The sequence below is a fragment of the Chlamydotis macqueenii genome, chromosome 16 (genome assembly GCF_036417535.1).
Source record: "Chlamydotis macqueenii isolate bChlMac1 chromosome 16, bChlMac1.mat, whole genome shotgun sequence".
Lineage (NCBI taxonomy): Eukaryota > Metazoa > Chordata > Aves > Otidiformes > Otididae > Chlamydotis > Chlamydotis macqueenii.
This window is the reverse complement of record NC_141571.1, coordinates 8,621,704-8,649,026: the sequence shown is the minus strand read 5'-3', so window position 1 is coordinate 8,649,026 and position 27,323 is coordinate 8,621,704. Positions and strand designations below refer to the sequence as shown.

Sequence of the window (27,323 nt, the reverse complement as noted above, 5' to 3'; positions counted from 1 at the left end):
AGAGTTTGTGCACAAGACTGCGCCAGTTGCGCGCTCCAAGCACGGCAGGAGAAGAGGCTGGTTAATGAAAACCTCTGGGTAGATGGGCCCCATGGATGAAGGCCATTTGCTTTGTTTGCCTGGGGGAGGAAGAGAGAAGCTGTGCGTGCTATGTAATGTTCACACCATCTAACTTCAGAGACCATCTAGAGTCACATGGAGAAGGGTAGGCTACCAGTTTAGGTGTCCTGAGTCACTCTTGGGAGGAAACTACAGCTTGCTGTTAACTAGAGAAACTCAGGCTTCTATTTTAGGGATGTTGAATGCCAGTGTATCCCCTGGATGTTAAGTTGCTGAGAACAGTAAGCACATCCTGCGTAGCAAGGACAAAGCTGAAGTTTACATGCACCTTCCATCTTGCAGGTCTGCCTGGCCACTGAATCAACAGAGGAGGGGTAGGCACGATTGATTTCCAGCTCTTTTTCACCAAATTTTCCACTTGGAAAGGCAGTGACTGCTTCTGTGTAAAGAGCTTATGGATGTGATTGGGATTGAGGTGACAATCCAAACACAAACCTAGTGCTGTCCAAGTTCATCCCGCAGCAGCACGCCCTGCCCAGAGGGGTAAAAATCTCCATCTTCGCGTGCTTTTAGGCAAACGTCTGCTAGGAAGGACATGGATGTATTTGAATTCTGCTTGAGACAGGATACATGAACTGGATGATTCCTTGAGATCGCTGCCAGCATTGTTTTCAATAATCCTTCTAGGAACTCCCACCTCTTAAAGGAAAGTAAAACTTTGGAGTTATTGGCATTGCTTGCTGTTCTGCTGTCGAGGGGAAAGAGGGCATGTGGTCATGCTTGAGTAAAGCTCAGTACTGGCATAGGTGTCTTTCACCTGCTGCCCACAGTGTCAGTAAGAACCTGTCTCCTTCAGGAAGAGACAGATTTTCAGTTCTTCAGCAAAGCTTCTCCTGTCTTTGAAATGTTTAAGACAGTGATGAGAAAGACAGACCTTTTCAGTAGCAAAGGTTAGGTCTGTATGAGCTTCACCCCATGGTCAAGCAGAGTCTATGGTCCCTTTAAAAGCCGTAAAAATATTGTTTTGAAGATATTCATTAAACTTAGTGGTTCTGCTTTTGTCCTACTGCTCTGCATGGGGCCAGATTGTTTTTTTTTCAACATGGAAATTATGTTTTGTGTGATAATTCAGGAAGTTCTAAGCAGAACCCTAGTCCTTGCTTCAAGGGAAGTGGAAGGGAAAGGAAAAGCTTTTAGGTAAGATGAGCAGTTGATGTATGCAAGTGGTTGTCCAGCTATACTCTGGATAGCCGGTCCGTACGCATTTCATTAGAAATGGTTGCATTTGCACGTGTTGCAGCCTATATGTATAAATGAGGCATCATGATCTTTCCACATTCCGAAGTCCTCTGGTATCTTTGGTGGTAGGTGCTAGATAAATGAGGGATTTACTGCTGCATTCACCTCGTATAATTGAGAGCAGTGAGACAGGGCATCAGTTTCAGATGTGCATCTGCCATGGACTGTAGAGAGGCTGAGGTGTATTATTTTGTTAAAAACCTGTTTTTTTGTTTTTTTTTTTTTTTTTTTGGTCCGTATTCTATTTTTTTCCCCTAAGCACTTGTGTGTTTTGGACTTACCTTGCTGTAAACAATCCCTGGGGAACTTGTTTGAGTTTGTTTTTTGATATTTTTTTTTTCTCCATCAAGGTAATTTGTAGTAATTTTCTCAAAAGAGTGTGCCCAACTCTGGCACTTCGGGTTTTTTTTATTGCCATCTTAGCAAATACTTCCCCTGATGTATTGCTTCTCTAATTTATCTTTACAAGAAGCTCAAATAGTTCTGAATTAAAACCAGCCCATAAGTAATCAGTAACTCATTTGCATCTCTCACTTTGTTTCTCTCACTTCCACCATGTTATTAACTCAGTTCTTCATCAACAACCCTGCTTTTTTCCAGTGCTAGTGTCAGGTAATTGAACCCATTCAGCCCAACCTGAGGCTGCAGTGTTCAAAAGCAGCTGAGGATGTTGGTCACCCAGTTTTCCAAGGCAGCACCTTGCCCCGAGCACACCCTACAGCAGTGGTCCCTGACACGGGATGGGGAAAAACTCATTCCTCAGCCAGAAAGTTTGCACCTTCCTGCAGCTGGAGGTTTTGGATGCTCGGGCAGCCTGACACTGAGCCTGTGCCTGGTGTGAGCGTTGTTCAGGACCTTTGCAGGGAGCAGTCTTGGTGGCTGCTGGGGCCACTGCCTCCCAGGTAGCTCTTTAGGTGCTCGGTGCTTTGGGCCCTTCCCCAGGAAGCGGGAGCCCTGCACTCAGGCCCTTCTCTGCCAGCGGGGCTCAGCTCGTGCCTCGCACAGGCTCCCCAATCACCGCATGCTGATGGAGCAGCTGTTTCTGCCCCTCCCAGAGAGGAAGGCAATGTCCCTGCGACCTGCTTCAGCTGCTGCTGAGTTCTACGGCCTTTCAGTCAGACGCGGTGGGTTAAACAGGGCTGGGAGAGAGGAGGGAATAGTTGCTTCAAGTCAGAGCATCAGGTTCTCCTCCTTCCCCATCTCCTCCCTGCAGCAGGAGGGGGAGATATCACAAGCAGACTGAGACTTCAGTCCCTGCCACTATCCTGAAATCACCTGGAAGTTGCGTTTATTTAACAAGAGCTCAGACAACGCAGATGTCTTGGACATCAGTGAGGTCTTTCAATCTCTTCTGTTCTTGGCACACAAGATATCAGAAACTGTTGAAAGTTCTGGAGCAGTCCTCCAGCATGGCAGTAATGGGCAAACTGGGCACAGGTTGACCTTCAACTGGCAGCAGTGAAGCATGGAAAAGGATGTCCCACCATGGGCTTCATTTCCGAAGCAAAGAGGAGGGGATAATTCTGGTATGAGCTGTCATCCTCCTGCCAGAATTACATCTCCTCTGCTGGCTTAATTGTTGTGGTAAAAATTAAATACCTTACCCAACTGTTTAACTTGGTACATCATCCAAACATAGACCTGGTCTACAAATGAAAGGCAGTGGAGGGCACAGGCGGCCCTTGACCCATCATGTGCCTGCGTGTGCTGGTCTCCTCCTCGCTTCTCCTTTTTAATGCAGGGGCTCCTGTTCAGCACAACCAACCCAACTTTACCCTGGGTTTTAACTTTTAAAATTCTGGTGACTTTCACTGCTTGGTTTTTTGTGGTTTGTTTTTTTTTATTAAAAAGAAGTGGGAATAGTGGAGTTGTTAATGGAGCACACAGGAGCTGCATTACAATCACAAACGTATGTTCCCCTTTCCTTTTACATTTGAATTTTGCTGTATGTGTGTTCTTGTGGTTTCGAAGTCAAAGGAGACATTGTTTTCTAGCCTAGGCTTCCCATGGGGCCCTGACTTTTAACTGCATGTGACTTCCAACATTCAGCTAATTCCTTTGCGTGTTAGTGAAACCAGAACTTTTGATGGAAACTCAAAACCAATCACAGCTTGATGCCGTGATTCACACTCTCACAAGCAGGGCTGTGCTCCCGCTGTAGGAGATGCGCTTCTGTGGAAACCCAAAGCAGCCTGCCCGGGAGATTGATTGTTGAAGGCACATCGGAGGAGCCGAGTTTGTCCTTGTCTGCCGATCTTCCCAACTCCTCCTGTTCCGCAAAGGGGAAGTCCGAGGTCCGGGCTGAAGCCCTGTGTGTTTGCGCTTCTGTGGGCAGGCTGTGCTGGGCTCACGTGGCGGAGCCGGCTTGTACTGTGCAACATCTTTGTACCATTCTCGTGGCCTTCACTTCCCCTTTCTAGCGAGCGGGAGCCTTGCACAGGCTCTGGGCAGCTGTTGGCGCTTGCAGGGATTTCTGCTCCCAAGTTGAGAACAGCATATGACAGACTGACTGTGCATTTCATGCCTGATTGACCTGCAGGGCTACTGGGCTTGTTTGCACAACTGTGGTGACTGTAGGTGCCTCTTGAGCTTTGAGCTATTGGGTCGCATATTTATTTACCGCTGTTACATTTGCTAGTGCAGGGATAGATGTGCAATGCTGAAAATGCAAATTTTAGGGATATCTGGGAAATTCTATTCAAAACTACCATCAAATGTAAGGGTAGGTCAGTCGGTACCCCTCACACTGTACTGGTACTGTACTGGTTAGCGTGGCTGTAGCTTGAGATAGATCCATCTGAAGGCTCAGTGAAGCCACTGAGGAAATGAAATTGCTAGATAAATCAAAAGTAGTGTAGGAAAACATGGATGAGCCTGAAGTTGGCTTTTGTTTAGACTGGACTGAATAACAGGGAATATCAGATATGATCCCTAGTAAAGCAAGATTAGAGGAAGAGCTGAGCTGTATGCTTTCCCTAACACTAATGCAAAAGAGAACTGCTGGATAATAGTGAGGGTAATTAGCTGGAATTTAACTGGAGCTCATTACATCCTCTGTTGCTTAAAACCTTTAAATGGGTCTGCATCCCCCTGTGTGGAAGAGATGCTGTCACCCAGATGTTATGGCTGAGCAGCTCGCCCCTGTGAGAAGGAGAGGCAGCATCGCTCCGTGGTGCAGCTGGGGTGCAGAGGTGCAGCGCAGATGAGCAGTGAGCCAGGTACCTCGAGGGAGCTGGGGGATTCTGCCATGAGTTAGAGATGAACGAAAAGTTCTCATTGAAACTTTTGAGCCCAACTGAAAATCCATTGCTTCTGATGGAAACTAATTTTGGCGGAGGTGAGGGGAAGGAGAGTATACCAACTGGTTTGAGGGTGATGCCTGTGAGATGCAGGCAGCCTGTGTTATTCCTTAGATTAGGAATATGCCTGCATTAGGCAGATACAAGATTTAGGCTACTCCTTCATGTGTGATCTCCCTGCAGGGCTCAACGTGGGGGAGTCAGTGTGCAGTAAACCAGAGTTCAAATTGATGGCTGTTTGCCATGAATGTGGACACTTCCAGCGCAGCAGTAACGCCTACATAGCTCATCCTGTTCAGGGCACGCTCGAGTATCCACAGAAGTTCAGGCAGGGTGGATAGCATCCTCTAAACTCACATCTGAGCTCTCTGCTCACGGGCTTCACCATCCAGCTAAGCCTCCAGTTCCTCCCTTCCTCTCTCCAGACCAGTGTCTGTTGAACTGGAAGAGCCTCGCACCAAGTGAGGGCTCGTTCCTGGGTCTCTCGCATCTGGGGGGAGCATTGTGCTCACCGGGCTAATGGCTTTTTTGGCGGGGAAGGGATTGGGCTCCTCATACCTGCTGCTGCTTGGTGAAATTTTTCTAGAGTCTCTATTTCATTCTGAAACAACTGTTGAAACCCTGATGCTTCCAGCAGACCTGAGTTATTTTCTCTCTGAGCATGCTTCGTGTTGTGGGTTTCAGCATGAGAAAGAAATTGGGGAGGAGAGGTTCCTGGGGCTTGCTTTTTTTTTTTTCCCTCCATTTTTTTTTTTTTTTTTTTCCTTTTTCCTGAAAATGCTTTTTGGCCAAGATCCTTTCCAAAATCTGACTGACATTCTAATAGCCAGTGCCTGAGCAAAGACTCTGGTTCCTGGACCCCAAAGCTGCCTCACAGAGGCGCGGCACTGAGCCCTGGCAGAGGGCTCAGCTCTGGGGATTTGGTTCAGTGCACTTGAATCAATCATCTCGGGCTGAACTCAGTAACTCCAAGATGCTCTTGCTGCTACCACTGTCCCATCTTCCTCCTTCTCAGCATTGTTGCTCTCAAGCTTTGTGCCACATCAGATGCATAGTGGCTCTTCTTCTGAACTTTCAGTGGAGATAGTCAAAGCATCTTGAAAACAAGATCAGCTCTTCATAGGGGTCAGGAAACTGAGGCACAGGGAGGAGACAACTTGCTTGTCAGGACAGTCAGGAACAAAACCTCCCAACTGCTTTCTCCCGAGAGCTGCCGTCTCTGTCCCAGACCAGTATTTTAACCCCATGTGGAAACATAAATCCCAGTTAGACACTGGGAGTCTGGTTGTCATTTACTGTAAGGAGCAGTGAAGCAAATGAGATTCAGTCCTTGGAATTTTGACAAAATTGTCACCAAAATAAGAAACACTTAATATTGGATATAATAAAAACTCATCATTTAGCAGAATCAGATGTTCAAAGGATTATTTTCTGAGGCCTTTTTAGAGTGCTTTGGTAAGGAGCAAAAAGAACTGAGGCTGAGATTTCCTTCTGGTTTGCGTTCTTTTGCTGTGTCCCAAATACATTAAATTGAACAAAAACATGTGACAAAATTTGACTTTATTGCTCAATGTCAGCTCTGAGTGAAGCAGGCAGGCAAGCCATTACATGATATGATGTCTGGATGAGGTCTTTGTCTTAATTACTACAGCTATTGATACACCACTCTCCCCGACACAGTACAGTGAAATTCTGCACTTTGGTAGTTGCTTCCACCAGGAAGGGAGCTGAATAGGTGTGGCAGAAACGCTGTGCCACGCAGGGGCTGTTCAGCCAGGCACATCTTCCTCCTGTCCACTGCGAAGTGTCCAAGAATGCTTGCTGGCACAGAAAACAGCCTTGAGGCTGATGAAGAGTTTGAGCAGGGGAATAGTTTGTAGCATCAAAAGCTTTGAGAGGCAGATTTAACTGCGGCCTCTCGCTGTTTCTAGAGGAAGATGGACGTTGGGCGAGCTGGGCTCCGTTCTAGGGCAGCCGGTGCCACAACCGTGTGCCACTCCTGGCAAGCCCTTCAGTGCTTTCTTATCTTCTCGTGTACAGCAGGAAAAGGGAAGTAGTAGGAGGAAGCGATTTCTCACGTGACTTTGTATTTACTTCTAATTAAACGTTGCCAGTCAAGCTCTGTTTTCCCACTCTTCACCACCGGCTGGGGGTGGTCCATCTCAATCATCCCGGCGCTGTTCTCCAAGCTGACCACACACATCCACACCGCGTTCGTGGGGAAGCTGGAGTGACTTCCATGGAGAGACAGCGAGTAATGTGCAGCGGTTGATGGACTAAGCCTCACATTACACTGAGCTGAAGCTAGCAAGAGAGCTGATTACTTTCAAGCAAATAAAATCACCAAGACTCGTGAATTGATTCCCCAATTTTATACTTTCCTTCTGGCAGTAGCTTGCGTTGTCTAGACAGGAAGATGTGTGCAATCAGCTTTAAAGATGCAGTTTTATACCTCCCAGGGGAGAAAGACCTAAATTCCTGACAAGCAAAGCTCTGTTGGGATGAATGAGAAACAAATTACTGCCTTCTGCTCTCTAAGGCGATTGATGCCTGTATCACACAGGGCAACATTCTTGCTGGGGTTATTCTAAGGTGCTTGTAAGATTTGCACATGCTCCTGCTTTTGTCTTACAAAGCCCAGCACTGTTTGCATGCAGACTATTAAGTGTGCAACATCCAAGCTAGAAATCCCCAAGAAGATTTGGCTCTGAAACCTGTGAATTAAAAAGGCAAAGGCAGAAGCTTGCAATAGTAATGGAAACCGAGGTGCTGCGGCTGGTGAGCAGCATTACCACACATTTGTGCTGTTTGCAGAAGAAGGTCGACAACCCCTGCAGCAAGGCAGAGCGTAGGGGGATGGGGACCTGGGGTTTCTCACTGCGCTTTGGCTGCTGGTCCCTTGCGGGACCCGACAAATCACTGCACCTCTCTGCTCTGGCTTCCCCGTTTAAGAATAAAAAAGTTATCTTCCTTATCTCCTGGGAATCCTTCTTCCTCTTGCTAATAACGTATTTCTGTATAAAATATAATAGTATTTAAACTCAAGTAAACGTGTCCGAGATTAGAAGATGTAAATTCTGAAGGTTTCACTACATTTCCCTGTGCGTCTGCTGTTTCTATAGGTGACCACCTAGAGAATCTTTAAGGCCTTTGCCTTTCTTTCTGACTCTGCTCAGTTTATCATTTGGTTAGCAGACAGCATAAGTAAGCAGTGTTGCAGCCTTCTCTTGTGGAAAGAAATTTGCTATTCATGCAGCACAGCGATGGTGAACCTGTGTTTTTAAATCCCCAGAGCCAGAGGCAATGCCAGCTGTGGGGATGCAGGATTTGGTTCATCTGAACGCTGGGGTAGGGCCTGATTTAGATGTGACTTTTAAACTCCAGCTTTAAGTGCTTGTGTATTTAGAACTGGTGTCTCAGTTTGTAAAAAGACCTGAGTTTTGCAAAAAAAAAAAAAAAAAAAGTGTTATTTCATATGCCTAATATGTGGTCTCCATGGCTGTGGTTGCTGGTACAGTACCATCACAGGAATTGTGTTCAGGCAGGTAACTGGGCTGCCAATACACAGCAGCTAAAGGCACATCTGCTCATTTTGTCATGCAGAATTACATATATTTTCCTGAAAATGGCACTTTTCCCAAATTTGACTGGTATTGATCCACAGATGGAGTGCTGAGTGAATGAATTTTGTTTATGCAGAGGTGAGCTGATGATTTTAATCACGCCACACATTTCCATTTTTTTAAGAAACCAAATCATAGCAGCAAACCAAACAAGAAAAGTCTCCTTGTTTTCTGAATGATGTTATTTGTTTATCTGCCAAAGTGCTTTGCATTTCCTCAGGTCACAGACCAGCCCATGTCTGGCTGTGTTAATATTATAAGAGTTGTGCAAAAGTAAAGTTTAAGAAAAATCTTTCAACTGAAAGAAATAGGATCTTAAAATCCCAAAATAGAGTATGGAAAGGTACACATCATGTCTGGCTTCTCTTTCCCCTTGTGGCAAATGTGACTCAAAGGAGTTGGGATTTTTCCAGCTCGATCTGTATACAGTTTGGTGGAGTTTTATTGTGAGTAGGTCACCTTAACATACACAAAAATATTTCCTCCTAGAGTTTTGCATTCATAAATCTTTCTCGATTCTCACTCTCTTGAAACTGAAGTCCAGATGATTTTGTTTTCTTCACGGAAAGAAGAGTGAAAAGGAGTAAAGGAACACCTTGGCGCGGGGCTGGTCCTCTGCTCTCGTCTCTGCTGAAGCTCCCGTCGCAGGGCACTGTGCCGTCCTCTCGGGCAGCTGCCAGCTCCCTGCCCGGGGGATGAGCAGAAGAGTAGGGCTGGAAAACTGAGACTTTTGAGGGGCTTGATTGTTGCTGAGGAAGAAATAAAATAATTTCAAAGTTGTTATTTTAAAAAATGTTGTAAGTCTTCACTTCTCCATAGGATTCTTTAAGGGGGACTTTTACTCCTTTGCTCCGCCAAAGAAAAGATCAGTGCTATGGTTAAATGCTAAAGCAGCTGCTTAGCCTGGTAGAGGTGAGTGTTTATTGAGCTCAGTTTTGAGGAGAAGACTATATCTGAAACACAGCTTTAAAGTGTTCTTTCATTCTAGCTCGCAATGACTTTTTCTATATAAAAATGCAGCACAAAATATTAACTCATTTCTGTCCCTGCAAAGTAGGGTTAGCATTGCTGTTCCCCTATTACAGATAAACAGAGAGGTTATATGACATGACCAAAGCTGTGGAGGAAATTGGTGGCAGAGCTGAGTGTAAAACTCTGATTTTAAAGTTCCTGCAGCATTTCTGTGGGCTGTCCATCTTAATTTTTTTTTTTTCCTAAGTCATTCTGATGTGTTCTTAGCAAGTGAAAGGTAGATAGAAATTCTTATGGTAAATGATCAGCTATATTGTCCTTGAAAACATAATCAGTTAAGATAAGGATACATCTTTTTAAACAGGGTTGCTTGTCTCTTTCACATATATTTTTCTCTTTCTATTTGCATTTTATAATGCTATTTTGATTTTACAGTGATGTCATCCCAAAGCATTGCCACAATGCCATAAATTACCAAGTAATCGCGTTACTTTCTTCCACCGATCAAGCAATTGATTTAAAATCTGGTGCTGTGGAGGACCAGAAGGCCTTTTCCTATGTGTTTTGTACCCCTTTGTCCAGCAGATGATACAAACATTGCCATATGAACAGGCAATCAATTCCCCTCTTTGTTAAGTGTATATACGTTTATACAGACACACAACCACAGACATAAGTATTATTAGAAGACCATGAATAGTTTTGCCTTGGGATCTCATTCTATACATGAGCAAATACCACTTAACATTACTTTTAAAGGTGGTCAGTATTAAAAACTGTGTACGCAGCCAGTTCTGTTACAGCTGCTACTGACTGTGCTCACTGGGGGCAAATTTTCTTTTGTAATTTATTATCTGTTTTCCGCCATTCCAGTCTCCCACCTGTAACTCTGGGATTTTGTTCTGCCTGGACAGGGGGCAAAGTAAGAGCTGCTTTGCTCTTGCTGTAATAACTGTTCCGGTCCAAAGGATGCTCTCGTCATCTTAGCTGGATCCACAAAGAATTACTCTGTCAGGCATGACAATAAACATGCTCAGTACTTAAAAACTACTCTTCTGTTCTCTCTCTCCACTTGTAAAGACAAGATGGCTTTTGGTCATACAGTGGCTTTTCATTGAAAGCCAGGAAACCTTGGATTTTGGAAGTACCATACTTAAGATGAGTTTCAGTGTGGCTCCCAGAGGACCCTGGCTTATTGGGCCTCCATGGATAAACAGGGGGTGATGCTTACATTCATGCCTGTTCCCAGTATATCTATCATTTTGACCTCTATTGCCTTTAATCTTCTGTACACTCTATACATTTCTAAATCTCCCCATGGCTGCCATCGTATTTATCACATTCTTGGCAGCGCTGCTTTCCAATACCAACCCTTACGCTTGGAGTCCAGCTCCGCTCCTCTTCCACCTCACTCCCAGAGCCAACTGGCATGTTTGCACAAAGCCTTGTACCCTATTTTTCCTTCCTCACAATCTCCTGAAGCACTTGTGAGAGTGAGTTATCGTAGGTGTCTGAGCTGCGGCTGGGCTGGATTCTGTAATTCTTTCTTGCGCAAGCCCTACTTAAGGCCTGTTGGCTTCAATGGAGCTATTCATGTAAGTGGAGGTTGCAAATTCGGGCCCTTGGGTTGTAAGGTCTCTGGGGCATAGACCCTGTCTTTGTAAGCCTTGCAAATATGTGCTAGATGAGTAATGATACCTCAGGAAAGTGAGTGTCGCTTTACATTTGCCATACTGGAGGAAGGTTGCCAGGATTGCATTGATGCTGCATGTGGTCCCCTTCCAGGGGGGATTTAATCCTTCTATGCAGAGATACCTCCCGCTGACTGGTGAAAAGAAAAAAGGGGAAAAAAAGGGTTGGCCATGAATACCATTAGCTTAATCTTCCTTTTCTCTGATCTTCCAGTACTATTTGCTTTGTATGGCTTCATCAAGGTTTTGTATGTGGACAGAATAATTGAAAACAAATTTAGCATGTCTCAGACCATGAAGTTCCCTTTCAGCTAGATCACTGGCTATGCGGTAGATAAATGTCTGGTTTTCATTTTTGGTTATATGAGAAATTTAGAATGATTTGATTTGTAATTTTCTATGTTAATAAAGAAGGAGAAATTTCCTCTTCTTCTAGCCTATGGGGGCATTCTGGCTTTCTTGCTTCTGCTGCAGCAAATGCTGTTTACAAAGATGTTACTTAGTACAGAAGAGTCTGTTTGTGTCTTTGAACCCTAGAAGCCTCAGTCTCTAAGGTGAGAGACCTCCTTGTGCCATGTACTGTACGGTCACAGACCAAAAATGCCATCTCTACCTGTGCAGATGGTATTCTAATGCAATGCTGGAATAGCTGAAAGTGAACCAACAGCTGGAGGAAGGATGAGCTTCAAAGAGCAGTGAGTCAACGCTGATCCACAGAAGTGATTTCAGGAGAACAAGAACGTATTTTCTTTTAAGACTAATTAAGAATTCTGCAGACAGGGAGAGCTGTAGGGTGGAGATGTAGATATTAAAAGGGAACATCCTCCCTGGAGGAAGAGGCTGATGGGCAGAAAACTCAGTGTTGTGAGTGCTTGAGAAGCTGATGCTGGTGTTTAGGGCTGGATTTGGGAAGACTGGGAATAGGTGTTGGTAACAGAGCAGAAAATGAGAGGGCAGAGAGGAGAGCAGAGCTTTGACAATGAAGGCAGGCAGCTTATGTCTGGTGTGAGTGACGCAGGAGAAGCTGGAGACTTGTGAAGCTCAGGGTGACTTGAGCAAAGTGAGGGGTTGGAAGGGCAATCCTTCCAGCTGGGTTTGAAATGGATGATGTGAGCTGGGCAAGACTGCACATGCCAAGGCCAGAGAAAGGGATGTGTTGGGGATCATTAATTTCTGAAGTGTTTATAAATAATTTAACATTTCAATTCTCAAAATCGCAGACATGTTTGCTAGATACTTCCTATTTACGGGAAAAAAAACACCCTTGTTTTTTAACAGCAGTTGAAGTAGGAATCACAAGCTAAGCTGAGGTAAGTCATTTTACTGAGTGTTAGGCTGGACAGAAACTGGCATTTGCTAGTTGGACATCACATAGGGCCTGATTCAAAGCCCCCTGTGTCAACAGGCGTTTTCCATTAGCTTTGATAAGGTCTGGAGAAGGTGCATAATGGAGCACCACGTATATCTGCAGGAATGCAAGTGGGAGACTTTCTTCTCTTCTTGCTGTGTTTCCTGCTGATGGGAAGCAGGGATCACTGCTCAAGGCTGCAGGTGCAGGGAGTGAACGCAGCTTTATGTGCCCCACAGAGAAAAATCATTTGAACCTCGTTTAGGAATCTGTCACTGCAAATTAAACAAGTGTACTAAAAAATTTATCTTTTGAGGGGGTTTATCAATCTGTTTTGGAGACAACCAACAAATTTCTGGAAATAGCTTGTCTGGAGTATTTTCTTCTTGAAAGAGTCTGTACTACACATATCTTTGTCTATATGTATCTCCATATCTGTATGTATGTGTCTGTAGGTCTATTTGATTTCCTGACATGAAGGCATTGCAAGCCCTGTGTGTGATAATAGATCTTTAATGTCTTGCCAGCTTCACGGTTACATGGAGAACAAACCCTTGGGTCTTCAGATTTTCATTGGGACAGCAGACGAACGGATACTCAAACCTCACGCTTTCTATCAAGTCCATCGCATTACGGGAAAAACTGTCACCACCACCAGCTATGAAAAAATCATTGGCAACACCAAAGTTTTAGAGATCCCATTGGAACCCAAAAACAACATGAAAGCAACGTAAGCATATTTCTTTCTATTATTAATGTTGAGGATGATTAATTTGGCATGTGAAGTTCCTTCTCTGTGGAAAGGAGTCACTTTAATGAATAATTTTGCCTACTCTGGAGAGACTCCCCTTTACTAGAGCATCAGGATGATCTGTGAACGTAAGAGACTTTTTACAAAAGCATGAGCAGCGGTCACAAGCACCTGGGTTAAAGCTGCTTGAAGGGTTACCATTTGTCAGCTGACTGGGCAGGCTTTTTTGCTTTTTACCCCAATTGCTGCAGTGGCTATATTGTAATCATCTGTCATCTTCAAAGGCAGAATGGTTTTTTAGGGCACTGAGGAAAACAAGACTCAAATCTCAAGTCCTTATGCTGCAGTTCTTAAGAAGCAAGGAGCAGTAGACAGTGGAGAAAAGGTGTACAAGTAGTTTTACAGCATTTAATGGAATAGAAAACATCTCTTCTGAACTCAGCCAAGTGCTCTGTCCGTGAGATCGCACTCTCTTGTTGTAACAGATTAACAGAAAAGCAAGTACAGGCACATCTTTTCTGTGTTAGTCCTTCCAGTTTTATGGAGGCAGGGGGATGAAGTGGGCACCAGTCTGAAACTTCAGGCTTGAATGTGTGCCAGGCAGCCCGGGAGTGATAGCTCTGCAGAGGGAAGAGCTGTATCTCCATCTTTCAGAGGATACTGACAAAATTGGCAGAGCAGCCATGTTTTTAAGCCCCCCTACTTCATCACAAAATCCACGTTCTTTCTTTATATATATTTTTTCAGAAAGTATCCCTTATTACTCCCTTCCCTTCAAGCCTCTCTTTCCCTCTGCACCCAAGGAAAGAAATAAAAGTCCACATCTCAAACTTAAGCAGCCAAGTGCTCGATGGAACATGATTGTCTGTTCCTAACAAGTAACCCTGGAGTAATAAACCTGCAGACATGCAACAGCAAGGAAAAGTGTGGGTGCAGGAAACAACTTGGGGTTCATGCCTCCCAAAATGTGATTTTAATTCGTATCAAAGGAAGGAAAATAGTGTGTCTTTAAAAATTATATCAAAGTGAGTTGGCAGTGCCTGTTTGATAACAGTGCTCACTGCACCCTCCGAGGACTATTGCTGAGCTGAAGAGCTCAGATGCTGTAGATACTAATTGGCACATTCTCTGAATGTACAGGCATCTTTGCTGGGTGATACTGGACTCTTAAGAAGTTAACCTGCACTTACACCAATATTAAGTTTAATGCTGTTTATGCAATCCTGATCCTTTCATTGCTTCTCAGCCCTGTCCTGCTCCCTACATCCTCTCTTTGTGCAGGGACAGGGTGCATGGGAGCAGAGAACCATTTTCTGCTCTTCCAGGCTGGGAACTACATCCCTGGGCTTTGGAGGATGGCGTGGTGGCCTGGGCCAGGGCTGGAGACCCCAGTTCTAGCAGTAGCACCTACCTTGTCTGAGAGAAGGAGAGAGCAGTCTGGTTCCTGCTTTGAAGTTGAATTCAATCTTGCATTACAAACTGTGGGGAAAACGTGCCTGGATGGTGCATGCAATTGTCTGGTTCAGCTGCTGTGATTCCCCGTGGAGCTGAACTAATTTACCCATGTGCAGGCAATAGCTGCTGTGCAGTCTCCAAGCATGGGGCTTTTGGAGAGCTGGCGGTGGAGGCTTTAATGCTCTCCAGCTCACAGGGGGCTGTGCCCCAGCGTGTGCTTCTTGTTCTGGTTCACTCTCCCTGCCCCAGCATGCTGGGGTGGGCTCCTCCATGTGCGCTCTCGTGCTTAGCACAGGAGAGAAACAGAACTTGGGTTATAACGTTTGGAGAATGGCTTCTGCTGTCCCTGGAGTAATGGCCACCCCTAGCCCTCAGCTGGGACACGCCTGGGACATGCTGAGCCACCGGGCCCAGACTCTTTGGGGAGGGGTCCAGCAGCATCCCTCACTTGCTGCATTTCTGGGGTTTCTTTCCCTGTAAGTGCTGAAATGGCAATACCTAGATCCTAAACAGAACCAGTATTTGGACCTGCTCTTAACCCAGAGTTCGAAGCAGAATAGCTTAATGATCTTGACTGTCACTTATTTCCTAGCTGTTTGAGAACAGAAATGTTAAACTAAACGGCCTGTGTGTTTGGCAGCATTGACTGTGCGGGGATTTTGAAGCTGAGGAATGCAGACATCGAGCTGCGGAAGGGAGAGACAGACATTGGCAGGAAGAACACCCGCGTCCGTCTTGTCTTCCGCGTGCACATCCCTGAGTCCAACGGCAGGATCATTTCTCTGCAAGCAGCATCAAACCCCATCGAGTGCTGTAAGTATCCCCTGATATTTGCTGCTTCTCCATCTCTTGCAAGAACCATCATCTTGTCCCTCTGCTCCAGGCTGGCACTGAGGGGAAAAAACCCCACGAGCTCAGCCAGGCAGACACAAGGTGCTCTGCTCTTCCTGCGCTGGCTGGGTTTGTGCCACCGTTTGAGTGACCTGTGGCTCTTACCTGTATGCACTCCCTTTCCTGAAACAAGCTTTGGTGGCAGGTGGCTCTTCATGGTGCTTAGAGCTTGTGAGACAGTGAGGGACTTTGGGGCTTTTGCAAAGTTTATTCATTAGTGAGTTGCTGCTGGATCCTTCTGGCCAGGTCTTTTCTGGGAGCCGGGAGCCAGTGTGGGTGTGCATATAGCGGCGTATGTACATTCTCCCTGTTTGTGCAGGAGTGTGCAAGCTGCCTGTCTTCCTGAGAGTGGTTTTATTTTGAGTGCAGGCACAACCAGAACTTGTTATCCACAAGCTGGCAGGTGGTTGAAGGTTTTGAATTCAAACCTGGGCTGGATCCTAGCACGGTGGCCAGTCCTGCCTGCTGGTGGAGTGACTGCAGTCCTCTGATCTCAGCTGTGGCAGGAACACAACTGAAATGGAGAAGCAAGTGCAATTTTGAGGCCGAGGTGCATCCTGGTTATTATTATTTATTTTATTTTTATGTCGGTGCTAAGGGGTGTGCAGCTCAGGGGGCTGCAGCTGAAGCAGGGAAAGCCCGGGTTGTTCTGGTATTCCCCTGAGGGACAGCAGAAAACTTGCAGGTTTGATTTCTGAGGGGCAAATCCTATAAGCATGTAAGCTGAGAAACCTGCACCTCCCACTCATTTTAACGTACTGGATCCTGAGAAAGAGAGGCCTCCGATGAGGTGCCCCCCGTGTCGCAGTCATTTCTGGAAGGGCTCCACCCACTTTGCTGGTTCGTGTGCATCCTGTGATGCCTTTTGTTGGTAAATGGTGCCTTTTCAGCGGTTTGGGGATTTCACAAATACAAAATGAACATTTTCCTCTCCCTTTGCTGAATGACTCACCCCTTTAGCAGAACCTGCCTTGCCATAAGCCATGTGAAGAAAGTCATTGAAGACTTTCTCATGTGCGAGTTTTATTTACTGAGATGCAGGCTTTACTTAACTGCTTAGAATAAGAGAGGAGCCAATTTTGGATGGAAAATCAAGAGAAATTGTGACTAGTGAATTATTGATGGTAGCTTTAAATAAAACAGTAGAAATGAATAAACAAGGCAAGGCTAAAGAGAGGATGATGGGTATGTATGATCTTTTGGCACTGTTTTTGAGACAATACCAACTATCAGAGCCTTTTAGCAGCCGCGTGAGTCTCCGGGCACTGTGATGGGGAAGGGAGAATAGTGGGAGCAGCCACCACCTTTCTCCATAGGAAACAGTTAGGATCCTTTATGGGACCAGATGGCAGAAACAATAGTGGCCTCCACCCCAGTGTCCCTGGTGAAACAAAGGCCCATTTGCTAAAGGAAGCATTCAGCAACCTCAGCTTCTGTGGATAGGAAGGGTATTACGGCAAAGGATCACCTGGCTCGATTTCTTTTCCGAGTGGAAACAGCCCATTCCCACCTGCAATGGGGAGCTACTCAAGTGGGGAAACTCCAGGTGTAATTCGTGCATCCACTGTACAGAAAAAGAGCACGAGCCCAGGGCAGAGGGTGGATAGTTCCTGGGTCGTGCAGGGAGCCCTGCAGATCACACCTCACAAATTCTCTTACAGGAACAGCGAATATGAGTAGGTCAGGCATTTCTAAGATCCTTCCACAATGGCACATTGTATTTGTGCCCATCACCAAAGAGCGTTCAAGCAGAAATCTGGTCATGGTTTACAGAATAAGATCACATTTTTCTGAATTGTATGCGCACATCTAATTTGCCTGTACAATGACTGCTATTTGCAATGGCTTGTTTAAGATGTCTCGGCATTTGTTCTGAGACGCGTTTGCTTTGATGAGTCTTAGGGGCATAAAAAAGCCAAGAGTGAAGATACCAGTATAAGTGGCTTATTTTTATGTTTTTTTATAGTTAAAATATGAAAATGTTGGCTGCATAGCAGCCAGGAAAGCTCCTACAAGAAAAAAAATGTCTTTGTTCTTCAAGAAAAAAAAAAAAGAGTTTTATTTTTTGAATACTAGATATACTGGCAATTTGGAGAGATATGTTAAGGACTGTACTTTTCTGAACTCGTGAAAGAAGAGTATAAAGTGATCTGGAGTAATAAACCTCTTCCATTTAGAACGTATGTTGCATATTTAGCAACGTTTTTGCATTTTGGTAGCACTTCCTGATCTCAGCCCTGTTCTGGGAAGATGGTTAAAAACATTAGCTGGTTCAGCCAGCATTAGTAATGCAGGCTAAATCACACCAGAGATGATAATCTCAGTTTCTCCCAGACAATCTGCACATGTTGCAGAGCTCACAGTCTTAGGTAAGCTTAGGTGCCCTGCCAAGAAGGGGCAGGCTGGGGCTTTGTGACATTTTCTCCTTGTGTCCACCTCCCACCTTCGTGTGCTGCTGGGATCCTCTTTTTTTTTTTTTTCTTTTTTTTTTTCCCCTTTGTTTGCTTTACTTTTTTTTTTTGACATGGACACCTGGGAACCCTTATCCTCAGAGATTCTCCTGTAAGATCTCTCCTGTCTGGTAGCTGTTAATAATATCCCGCCGGGAAAGCCTTAGTAAGTAGCAGTTAAGATAACTGGCCATTTCCCTACCAGTGGGGTTCCCCTGAGAGCACTGTTGCTACCAACAGAGTATCTGAGTGCTCTCCTCAGCAGAAGCCGATCCCGGCTGAAAACTCCCACTGGTGTCAGCAGATCATTAGCTGCAATGAAGCAAGAACTGTGAAGTATCTGCTTTTCACGGGACAATTTGGTTCCACCTCATCTGTGTCACATTCAGCACTTGACAGGTTTTAGGAAGGGATTTCACAGGTTCAAAGTATCATCCGGAGCAAGTTCCTCCCCAGGCAGCTGTGTGGGAGGACCAAGGAGGTGATATGTTGTTAAATGATCAGTTATGTCTTAAAATGAACATCATATCCAGACAAGCCTGCACATTCAGCAGCTTGCAGCTTTTTTCTTCTGTTGCCTGTTGCTTTGTTTTGAAGCCACTGAGGGGGCAAAGGCATTTGAAAGCCCTCTGATAATTGTAGCAACAGGCCATTACTTACTTAGGGATAAAAAGCCACCGTCTTATAGGTGTGGTGCTGGAAAGGTGAGAAAAATCCCTTCTCCTGGGTGTTTCTCTGTGCTGAGTCTGTGAAATGTCAGCAAGCCCCACATGTGGTATGTAAGATGTCTCTGGGATCCACAGCCGATGGATCTGCGTAGTGGCGTGCTGCTTGGCCCGGCTCCCTGCCTGAATGCCTCCGCGCACCTCGGTGCCGTTGGTCGTACTGCCGTTGTGTGTGCCTGAGTGTCCATCCCTGCCTATGCAGGTCTGTGCTTTAAAGACACGAACCAGCTCGTGGAGGTGAGCGCTTCTTGGGCCAGGCAGGGCTGTCACAGAAGGTGGTGAAATCGCAGGCGTGAGGGGTTACTGAGTTAACTTGTCCCTTCAAACACAGCCGTGATAACAACAAGCCCCATGAAGGGCTTTGGTATTTGCAGACCTGATCGTTATTTTCTACTCTTGTGGTTTGATTTACCTTTCACTGTGAGCTGAAGCTCATTTCTTGGTGAGTGATTGATCCTTGGTGTGGTGTTTTGGCTCCTCGGCTGGAGCAGCCACGGAGCAGAGGAGGAGCCGTAGTGAGGGGAGCTCAGAGCAGCCACAGAAGCAGCTGTAAGGCAGGCAGCTTGTTTTACTCCACACTGTCAGCAACCAAAAACTGCTCTATGCAAGTGCCTGCGAGCTGTGAGTGTAAGGCTCAGGAGTCTCATCCACACTGTCCCAGGTTTTATTCTAATGGATCCTGGCTGAACCTTCCCAAAGTTCTCACAGTACTTGTTTTGTACAGTCCATGTTTGCCAATACTGTGCTCATCAGTCCCTTAAAATGCAAATGGTTGCACTTGGCACGAGAGAAGGAGTCTAAAATCTTGTTCTTATAATAGATATTCCGAGGTGGTAAAAAACAAAACAAACAAAACTGATTGCTAAAGAACTGAGAGTCCATCTGAGGAATTTAAATAGTTTCTATTATTGACCGTATTTTGTTCCACTAAATTGGGTCAAATATCTTATTTCCCTTTAATCAATTTCCCTGGAAGTTTCCTTTATTTTTCTCTCCTTCTAGTAGATTTTCCCATAATATTAGACAATCTGAGCCTATGATATGTGACACATTAATAACTACAGAGGAAAGAGCTAGTCATGTAAAAGAATGTTGTCTTGGCAAACCAGCGAGTGCTTTTCCTCGGCGGGGAGTTGTGCTGGTTGGAATACAACGGCAGGCAAGAAGGAGCCCTAGTTTATCGAGATAAAAAAGCAAAAACAAACGGTCTCTTTACACTTGGGAGATACCCATTTGCGAGTTTAACCATAACCATGATTATTATGAGAGCAGCACGGTTTCCAGTTGAGTTAAGGGAATTTTTTTGGCCCTTTCATTTCAGCTTCAAGACAGCCACGCAGTTTGCTGTAAATACAGCTGACACAAAACCTGATGCTTTTTCTAAAGTGAATTTTTTCTCTCTCTTAAAGCGCAGAATTTAAAAGCTAATTCTGACAACATTCGCTACTTTTAATGTGCAACCAAAATATTTCAGTCTGGAAAGTGTGAGTCAGAAGGAGAATGCCTGCCCTTTTTGCAGGCTGCAAGCCTTGCTGCGAGGATAAACTCCTGTTTACTTTTTATCTTTCCAATACTGCTTTTGGTAAAAGCAAGCGCCCCAGCGCATTATGCAGAGCATGGATTTCTGAGCGTGATTTAAGCTCAGCAGATCTCCTCCACAAGGGATTCAAGGGAAACGCTGTGGATACCCGCAGAGATGATCGACAGAGAAGTGAACCGAGGCCATGGTTTTCCTGTCATTAATCACACGCTGGTTTGGTGAGCTGGCTGCAGTTCATAGAAAGTATCATACTTATCTGACACTGCTGCCATCAGTGCTTGTCACTTCTCCTTTGCAAGGACATCATAAAATAAATTATGTGCAGAGAAGGAGGTGGAGAAAAGCCCTCTATTCTTGCTGGTTTTTTTCTTGGATGGCTCTGCACAAACTGCTGATTAAGTCTTGCTGGCAACAAATTGGAAACTAGAACTGTCATTCATACAGGGTTCTTCTTTTCATAGCGTTTAGATCACCTTTTCAAGGTTTCCTATCTAATTACGAGGGCTGGAAATTTTCTTTATTTACTTGATTCTCACCTGATTCTTCCATGGCCCCATACTCATACCAGGTGGTAATTCATCCCATCCCTCCAATTAGAAGATTACTGCTCTCTAGGCCTCCTGCCCTTGATCCTCCCCTGGCTCCCATACTGCAGCTCCCCAGCCTTTGCCTCTCCACCCAGCAGAGAGCTCAGGGTGCTTCTGTGTGTGACAGATGGGATCAAAGTCTCTCAGGACATTAATGCGTTGGGTAAGCATTGGGCACAGGAGCTCTGCTCCTATCAGTCCTACCTCAGGCAGGCAGCTCGTGGTAAATAAACACAGTGTGACAGGAGGAATGAAATATTTACTTTGGCTCATTAAGGTTTGCACTGAGGTGGAAGAATTAATCCCACAACAAATTATGCCTCTGCTATTGCTTCTGGGGTTAGGGATTTTTTTTTTTTTTTTTTAGCACCAGATACCCAGCTCTATCTGCTCTTATCAGATTCAGCAGAAATCAGTGGCTGGAGCCAAGAGCCTTTGGGGGTTTGGAAAGACGTGTCAGGAGTGGTGAGTCACGGCTTGAAGGCTTCCAGTAAGCTGGGGTGAACTGGGGCTGCCCTGGGCAGGGTAAGGACAGGGGCGGTCCGAAGAGGGTCCTGGACATTTGGCCTGGGGTGACTGCTGCACCGGGTGTGCAGGTTGTGACCCCACCTCTTTTAAGTAGCCACTTTTGTTGGTTTACTTGGTTTGTGATGGCAGTTAGAGGTAGTTAGAGGTGAAGCCAGCTTTTTCCTTGCGGAGCTGCAGGTGAGCCTCAGTCCTGCTCCTTGTGATCTCCCAGAATAAGATCTCTCCTGAACTGCGGTCAGCTGTGGGGACAACAGGTAAATCTAAGCTCCGGATCCAGTGTGGCAGGTGCCAGAAAGATGGCATAGAGCAGATTTCACTCTAGCAGCTGCTCTTTGGCCTCTTTTTACACAGAGGTTTGCACAGAGGCTTCCAGCCACTCTGCAGCAGCCAGCACTGAGATAGTGCGCTGATCCACGGAGGCTGTAGAGCATCTCTGTTCTGGAAGTGTCGATCAGACACACACTGCTCTGCACAGAGTTCACAAGCCTGTTCCTCCCGAGAGGCAGATCATGTTAGTGTTTTCGCTTTGCCTACATTATCCAATCCAGCCCTCCTTCTTGCACATGCAGGGAGAGAGATTGCTGAGACAGTTCCTCTCCAGAGGCTTCAGTTCAGTTAAGACTCCTCATAAAACGAGTCAGCTTTTGGGCAAGACAAGGCAGCCCTTGGAAGCCCTCCAAGCTGGTGGAAGGAAACGCAATGCTCAGGCAGGGCTAGAACTGCGTGTCCCAGGAGATGTGTGCAGGAGGAGTGCTGATGGGGAGAGATGGGTGGCACAGAGGGAAAGGGGCTCTCGGATGGAGCTCGTTAGGGAATACTACTGAAGTTGTCACTTGGAACCTGCTATCAGCTATGGGCAACACTCTCCTGAGGGAGATTTGGAGCTGCAGCAGACTTATGCAGGTAATCAGTCATCCCCAAATATCCTTTTTTTTTTTTTTTTCCCTAGAAACCAAATAGCCTCTCTGCTGAAAAAGGAATGGTTAGGATGCTGCAGGCAGGTGGGAAGCAAGAAACACCTTCGCCCTGCCTGGCACATGTCCTTTTGGTCAGCCTCTGGGCTTGTGCATCCCCTGTGAAGCATTCAGGCTGCTGGCCCAGAGGTTTCAGCCGTCTTAGCCTTTCCCCCACCTGCTGGCATGGGGATGGGGATGGAGGCTCACCCCCGAGCAGTGCCCTGCACCCCTGCGGCGGGTGGGCGTGAGCCTGGGTGGGCTGTGGGCAGCAGCGGGCCTGCCGGGCGGTGTGGACAGGGTGGGCAACGCAGGGGCTGCTTCCCTCCCAGGCTGAGGCTGGCTGGAGGTGGTGCAGCACTGCCAGACAGCAGCTCCCTTTCTCTCTTGTGTCACTGTGTGCATTGTATTTCTTGGCACTGTGCATCCGTGACATCTTGATTTGCAGACAGTCAAATAAAATAGAAAAATAATGTCCCCTGTTAATAGGTTGACACACTGCTTCAGGCCAAGTGTGAGTATTTCTATAGCATTTGCTTTGCTGCCTTATGTCAGTAACTGTTGCTATTGAATGTAAACACCCCAACTGGTTAAATCAACAGCGTTTTGTTTATTCAAAGCTCATAAACTCCAGTAGCTGTAGGTCGCTTTATGAAGTGCCAGCCCCTGGGGAAGAGAAGGAATAGTGTGAAATTATTGCATGCAGTCCACCCATCATGAGCCTTAGAGGAAGGGGGTTTATTGGCAATTAATATTTCTTGCAGAGGCAAAAAAAGTAATCCTATTGAGGCAGCGCCACACTGAACCTGGAGCCTTCTTACTGGTGGAAATGGGGAATGGGGTGAAACCTTCTTACAGACCTCTGTTAAAAAAAAAAGAAAGATCTTGGAAAATGAAAAGTGTTTTTTTTTTTTTTTTAAAAAAAAAAGGGTTTGTAAACCATCTAGGGGGAGGAGAAGAGTGCAGGTAAAACAGGGCAGAGGAAACCCAGTGCTCAGTAGGTACCTGTGTTCCTCCACCTTTCCCTTTAGCATGGTGTCCGCAGTGAGAAACTCAGCCGAAACACTTCCAAATGGTTTGATTCTGCAGCATGTATAAAGCACCTACGGGCTTTGTACACCTACGGGTGTGACCAAGTCCAGGTCAGGGCGAAAGCAGTTTTGGAGGTGCCTGGAGCCTCCTCGTGCTGTAGCCATGCCTGAACATAGCTCTGCATCAGCCTGGCTGCTGCTGGCCCTGGGGCCGTGGCAGCACGGAGCTGCATTGGGGTTGCTCAGAACACCTCTGCCCATCGCAGGCTTCCTGGCCGCGCTGCTCCGGCCGCCTCAGCTCGGCTGAGGATGGCAGAAGGGGTTTTGGCGTTTCCTACGAGCTGGGAAGCGCATTGCCGGTGAACCGGCTGGCCTCCCCGGCTCCCTGGTAGGTCGCAGCGTACACAAACACTGCGCTCTATGGAAGTTGGACAGGGACTTGGTCTTCTGCAGTGATTTCCAACTTGCCGAGATCCAAATGTAATTAAGATGAGTCAGACTGTTATTTCCAGGCTAAAATTTGTCCTTCCTCGTCCTGAAAAAGCCTTGAGAACTACTGATCTGTGGGATGTCAGGTACAAAGCTCTCTACTAACACGCTGCAGTCTGAAGGAATTTCGATGATTTGCAATGCTTTGGAAGTGAAATTTGGGGATTGAGTAGGAATGAACAGTGTCCAAGGCAAAGCTTAAATACATTTTCTCTTGACTATTATAGATGTGGTTTTGATGATTGCTATTTACCTTTAAGCCTTTGAGATTACAAATCTGTCTTTGTGATAAATCCAATTATGAACTCATGAAAAATTTGAGTATTTAGGGAGAATTAATCATATAGCCATGTGAAAGAAATTAGCAGCTTCTGTGAAAATAATCTGAATATATATTCTTAATTGGCAGTATCTTAGCCCAGCTGTTGTTTTATATTTGAAAGGAACAATGAGTCATAAGGTTGTTTTAAATGGTTTTTTTAAAATGTCTCAAACAGCACAAGAAAGTTAGAAATATTGAATTACCTATAATTTTAAGAAGAGCAAAAACTCTGACATGACTGGCAGAAAGGGTTCAGCTGAGCTTGTCCTTGCTAGAAAAGTTGCTCCCCACTTCTATAGACACCTATCTGAAAGGTTTAATGCTTGTGTTTTCCCACCAGATACTCCAGCATTTTTCAATGCGGTGAGATAATCTGCAGAGCTCTCACTGCAGCCAAGAGCTGTTGGATTTTCAGCTTTCCAAAGGTTGCACAGCAGTAAAAGGGTGCCGGGACCAGGTCACAGCAAACACAGCCGTGCCTGTGTATGAGTGGAGACCCAGTGCTGAACATCCAGGATAATATTTCCTTATTTTTGGCTCAGCAGCCAACGGTGTTCAGTGAAGGGAAGACACAAGTGCTCAGGGTCTCTTGGGAGCAAGCTCTTTGTCAGAGAAAGTTAAAATCCAGCCAAGGCAGCTGTTAAATAGATGAGCGGCATCCTCTAGAGGCCTTTCCAGTTGGGGTGGATGAATCTGGAGGAGTTGGAGTGCAGGTCATGAACTCGCAGTTCACCAGACCCAAACTGCTGCCCACCTGGTCTGGTCACAGGGAAGCTCATGATATTTTCCAGCTGTCTGCGTTGTAGGGAACAATTCTTGCATCTTCACTTTCTTCGGCTCCTACTGCTTGTTAGTGAACAGTTGGAATGGGCTTGCAGGGATGGTGACCAGGATTCTCTGAAGCTTTTCTGACCGTGCGAATGGCTGTTTTAATGGGATGAGAGGAAAGTAGGTGGAGAGATGGTGCTGTCCTGATTTTCTGGCTGGTGAAAGAGAGAATAACTTGTCAAAGTCACGCTCCAAGTTTATGGCCAGGAACAGTAAAGACCTTAGAAATCCTAGATCACGTATGTGCCCATCTGGATTCCACCCCACCTTTTCCTTCCTTGCCTTTTATAATCAAACTCAGTCTGCAACATGAGGCTCTGCTCCTCAGATGTTCAGGCCTCTGCAGAACATGCTTGCAAAAAGCCCAGGCTGTAGCAGAGTCCCGGCGTGACCCTTCCTGCTCGCTGAAACAAACACGGCTTCATGATTGCCCCTCTTGTTGTGTGCACAAGGCTCCGTGCCTGCACATGAAGACAGTACTTTTGTTGGCAAACACACTCTTCCAGGCCCAGCATAGTCCCTGTTTTGTAGGAGGTGGTGGGCTTCTGTAGAAGAGGTTTATTTTTATTTTTTTTTCTGAAGGAATTCAGTGTTATTCAGTGGAATCCTCTCTGCAGGTGGAATTTTTGGGCTCCAGGACTGTAGTGTGCCTGCACTTGAAAATTTGGCCATTTATTTGGAAACAGAGATGGGCGAGTTCCAGCTCATTCATCCAAGTTGTCCTTTCTCAAGGACAAGGAGTAAGGCCAACACAGCTGAAATGCTGCAGCCAGCTCCTGAATGTTTCCAAATAAAATGCCTTGAGTAAGTTTATTTTTCCCTCTCAAACCTAAATTTAGCACCCTGGAGAAGCTGCTTTGGCAGTCAACGGATGGTAACGATGACAAGATCGATCTGTGGATAGTTCTGGGAAGATTTGGAAAGTCCTGGTAAAACAGAGTTGGTTTCATTCATGTCTGCAATTTGTCCACAGCCCAAAGGTCTGCTCATGAACTTCCTATGGTTGAAAGACAAGATATTGATAGCTGCCTCGTTTATGGAGGACAACAGATGATCCTGACTGGACAAAATTTCACAGCAGAGTCCAAGGTGGTGTTCACAGAGAAAACATCAGGTAAGGCAGTTTTTTTCTAACTGTCCCTAATGGGATAAGGCAAATCTGTAGTGCTGTTGTGTCTCATGGTCTCATCCTAAGATTTGTGCTTACGAGTAACTCTCCTCAAGTGAGTAATCCCATTCAAGTTCATGTATGTAAAACCAAATCTTTTGACTTAACCATGTGAGAGAAATTAAACTTGGGAGGAAATATCTGTGTTACTGGCTCTTCAGGCACTGTTGCGCAGTAAATCAAAGCCATGTCATGGGGAAGGTTCACAAGAATATAGACACTGGGAATCAGCAGGAACAGGATAGGTTATCAAAGAAATGACATGAGTGTTACATGTTCCTCCATTCTTGTTCAATTTCCTGTCAAGTTATGATTGAACTTTTTTTATTGAAGTGAACTATAGGCAAGGATTGCATTTTCTTCCCTTTAGAAGTGTTTGAGGAAAAATGTGCATAATGTGTATTTTTATATCAAAGTAAAATTATTTTTGTACACATATTGAGTTACAATAACATATCACTTAATCTTCCATATTTTTACAGATATTTTTAGATTGATATTTTCCATTTTTAAGCTGCTTACCTCTCTGAAGGATTTGTCTCCAACTTTACCACATACCCCTGAAACATAGCATTGAAGTTTGCCCTGCTTCATTGCGTGCAGGTTTGCACCTCCCCAGTGTTACCGTTACAAGTTGAGGCATCAGTTCAAATCATGCAGCCACCTAAGCCTGTGCATCTGCATGCATCTGTCCCGCTGTCTGAGCGGGCAGTCACCACCTTTCCCTGCTTAGCCATATACAACCTGTCCCAAGTGGGTCCTCGAGAGAGGAATCCACAAAAGAAAGGCTCAGACTGTAGCAAAACAAATAAAATTCAATTCAAAGAGACAAGTCTCCTGTTACAGCCCAGTACTACTTTTTTTTTTTTTTTTCCAGTACAGCTGTTTGCTTTAAAACATGTTTGGCCAAAGTTTTCAGGTAATCTTGGTAGGTCTTGAGCAACTGTGAAGGGGGAAGGAGTGGCACATTGTAGATTCTCTCTCTTCTCTTTTCTTGTCTGCTTGTTTGTTCGACTTGCACAGAGTCAGTACAAGATGGTCCCAAGCTTTGACTGGTGTTGGGTGAATATAAATAATAGGAATAAGGAATGGTTACTGGGAGTTACTTAGTTGCCTGGCATCACCTTTACTGCCTTTGCTAAGCTTTGTTTTGTGTTTTCATAATGGCATGTTATAATAAACACCACTTGATTTCTAACTCAAAGAATACTTGACCCCAGAAAATATGGTTAGCATGATCTAATGATTAAGGTGGGCAGCAGAAATCCAGATTTTCTTGTTTACAGGAAGAAATGCAAACAAATGCGTTCTAC

The 27,323-nt window shown here is 45.5% G+C and overlaps 1 protein-coding gene across 1 annotated transcript in view; it reads left to right on the top strand.

The window, feature by feature from the left end:
- NFATC2 (nuclear factor of activated T cells 2) overlaps positions 1 to 27,323 on the top strand; it is an 86,969-nt gene that overhangs the window by 14,172 nt on the left and 45,474 nt on the right. The window contains exons 4-6 of the mRNA XM_086760565.1: positions 12,820 to 13,022; positions 15,139 to 15,311; positions 25,816 to 25,956. Coding sequence (XP_086616691.1) covers positions 12,820 to 13,022; positions 15,139 to 15,311; positions 25,816 to 25,956 — 517 coding nt within the window. The remainder of the gene's footprint in view (positions 1 to 12,819; positions 13,023 to 15,138; positions 15,312 to 25,815; positions 25,957 to 27,323) is intronic.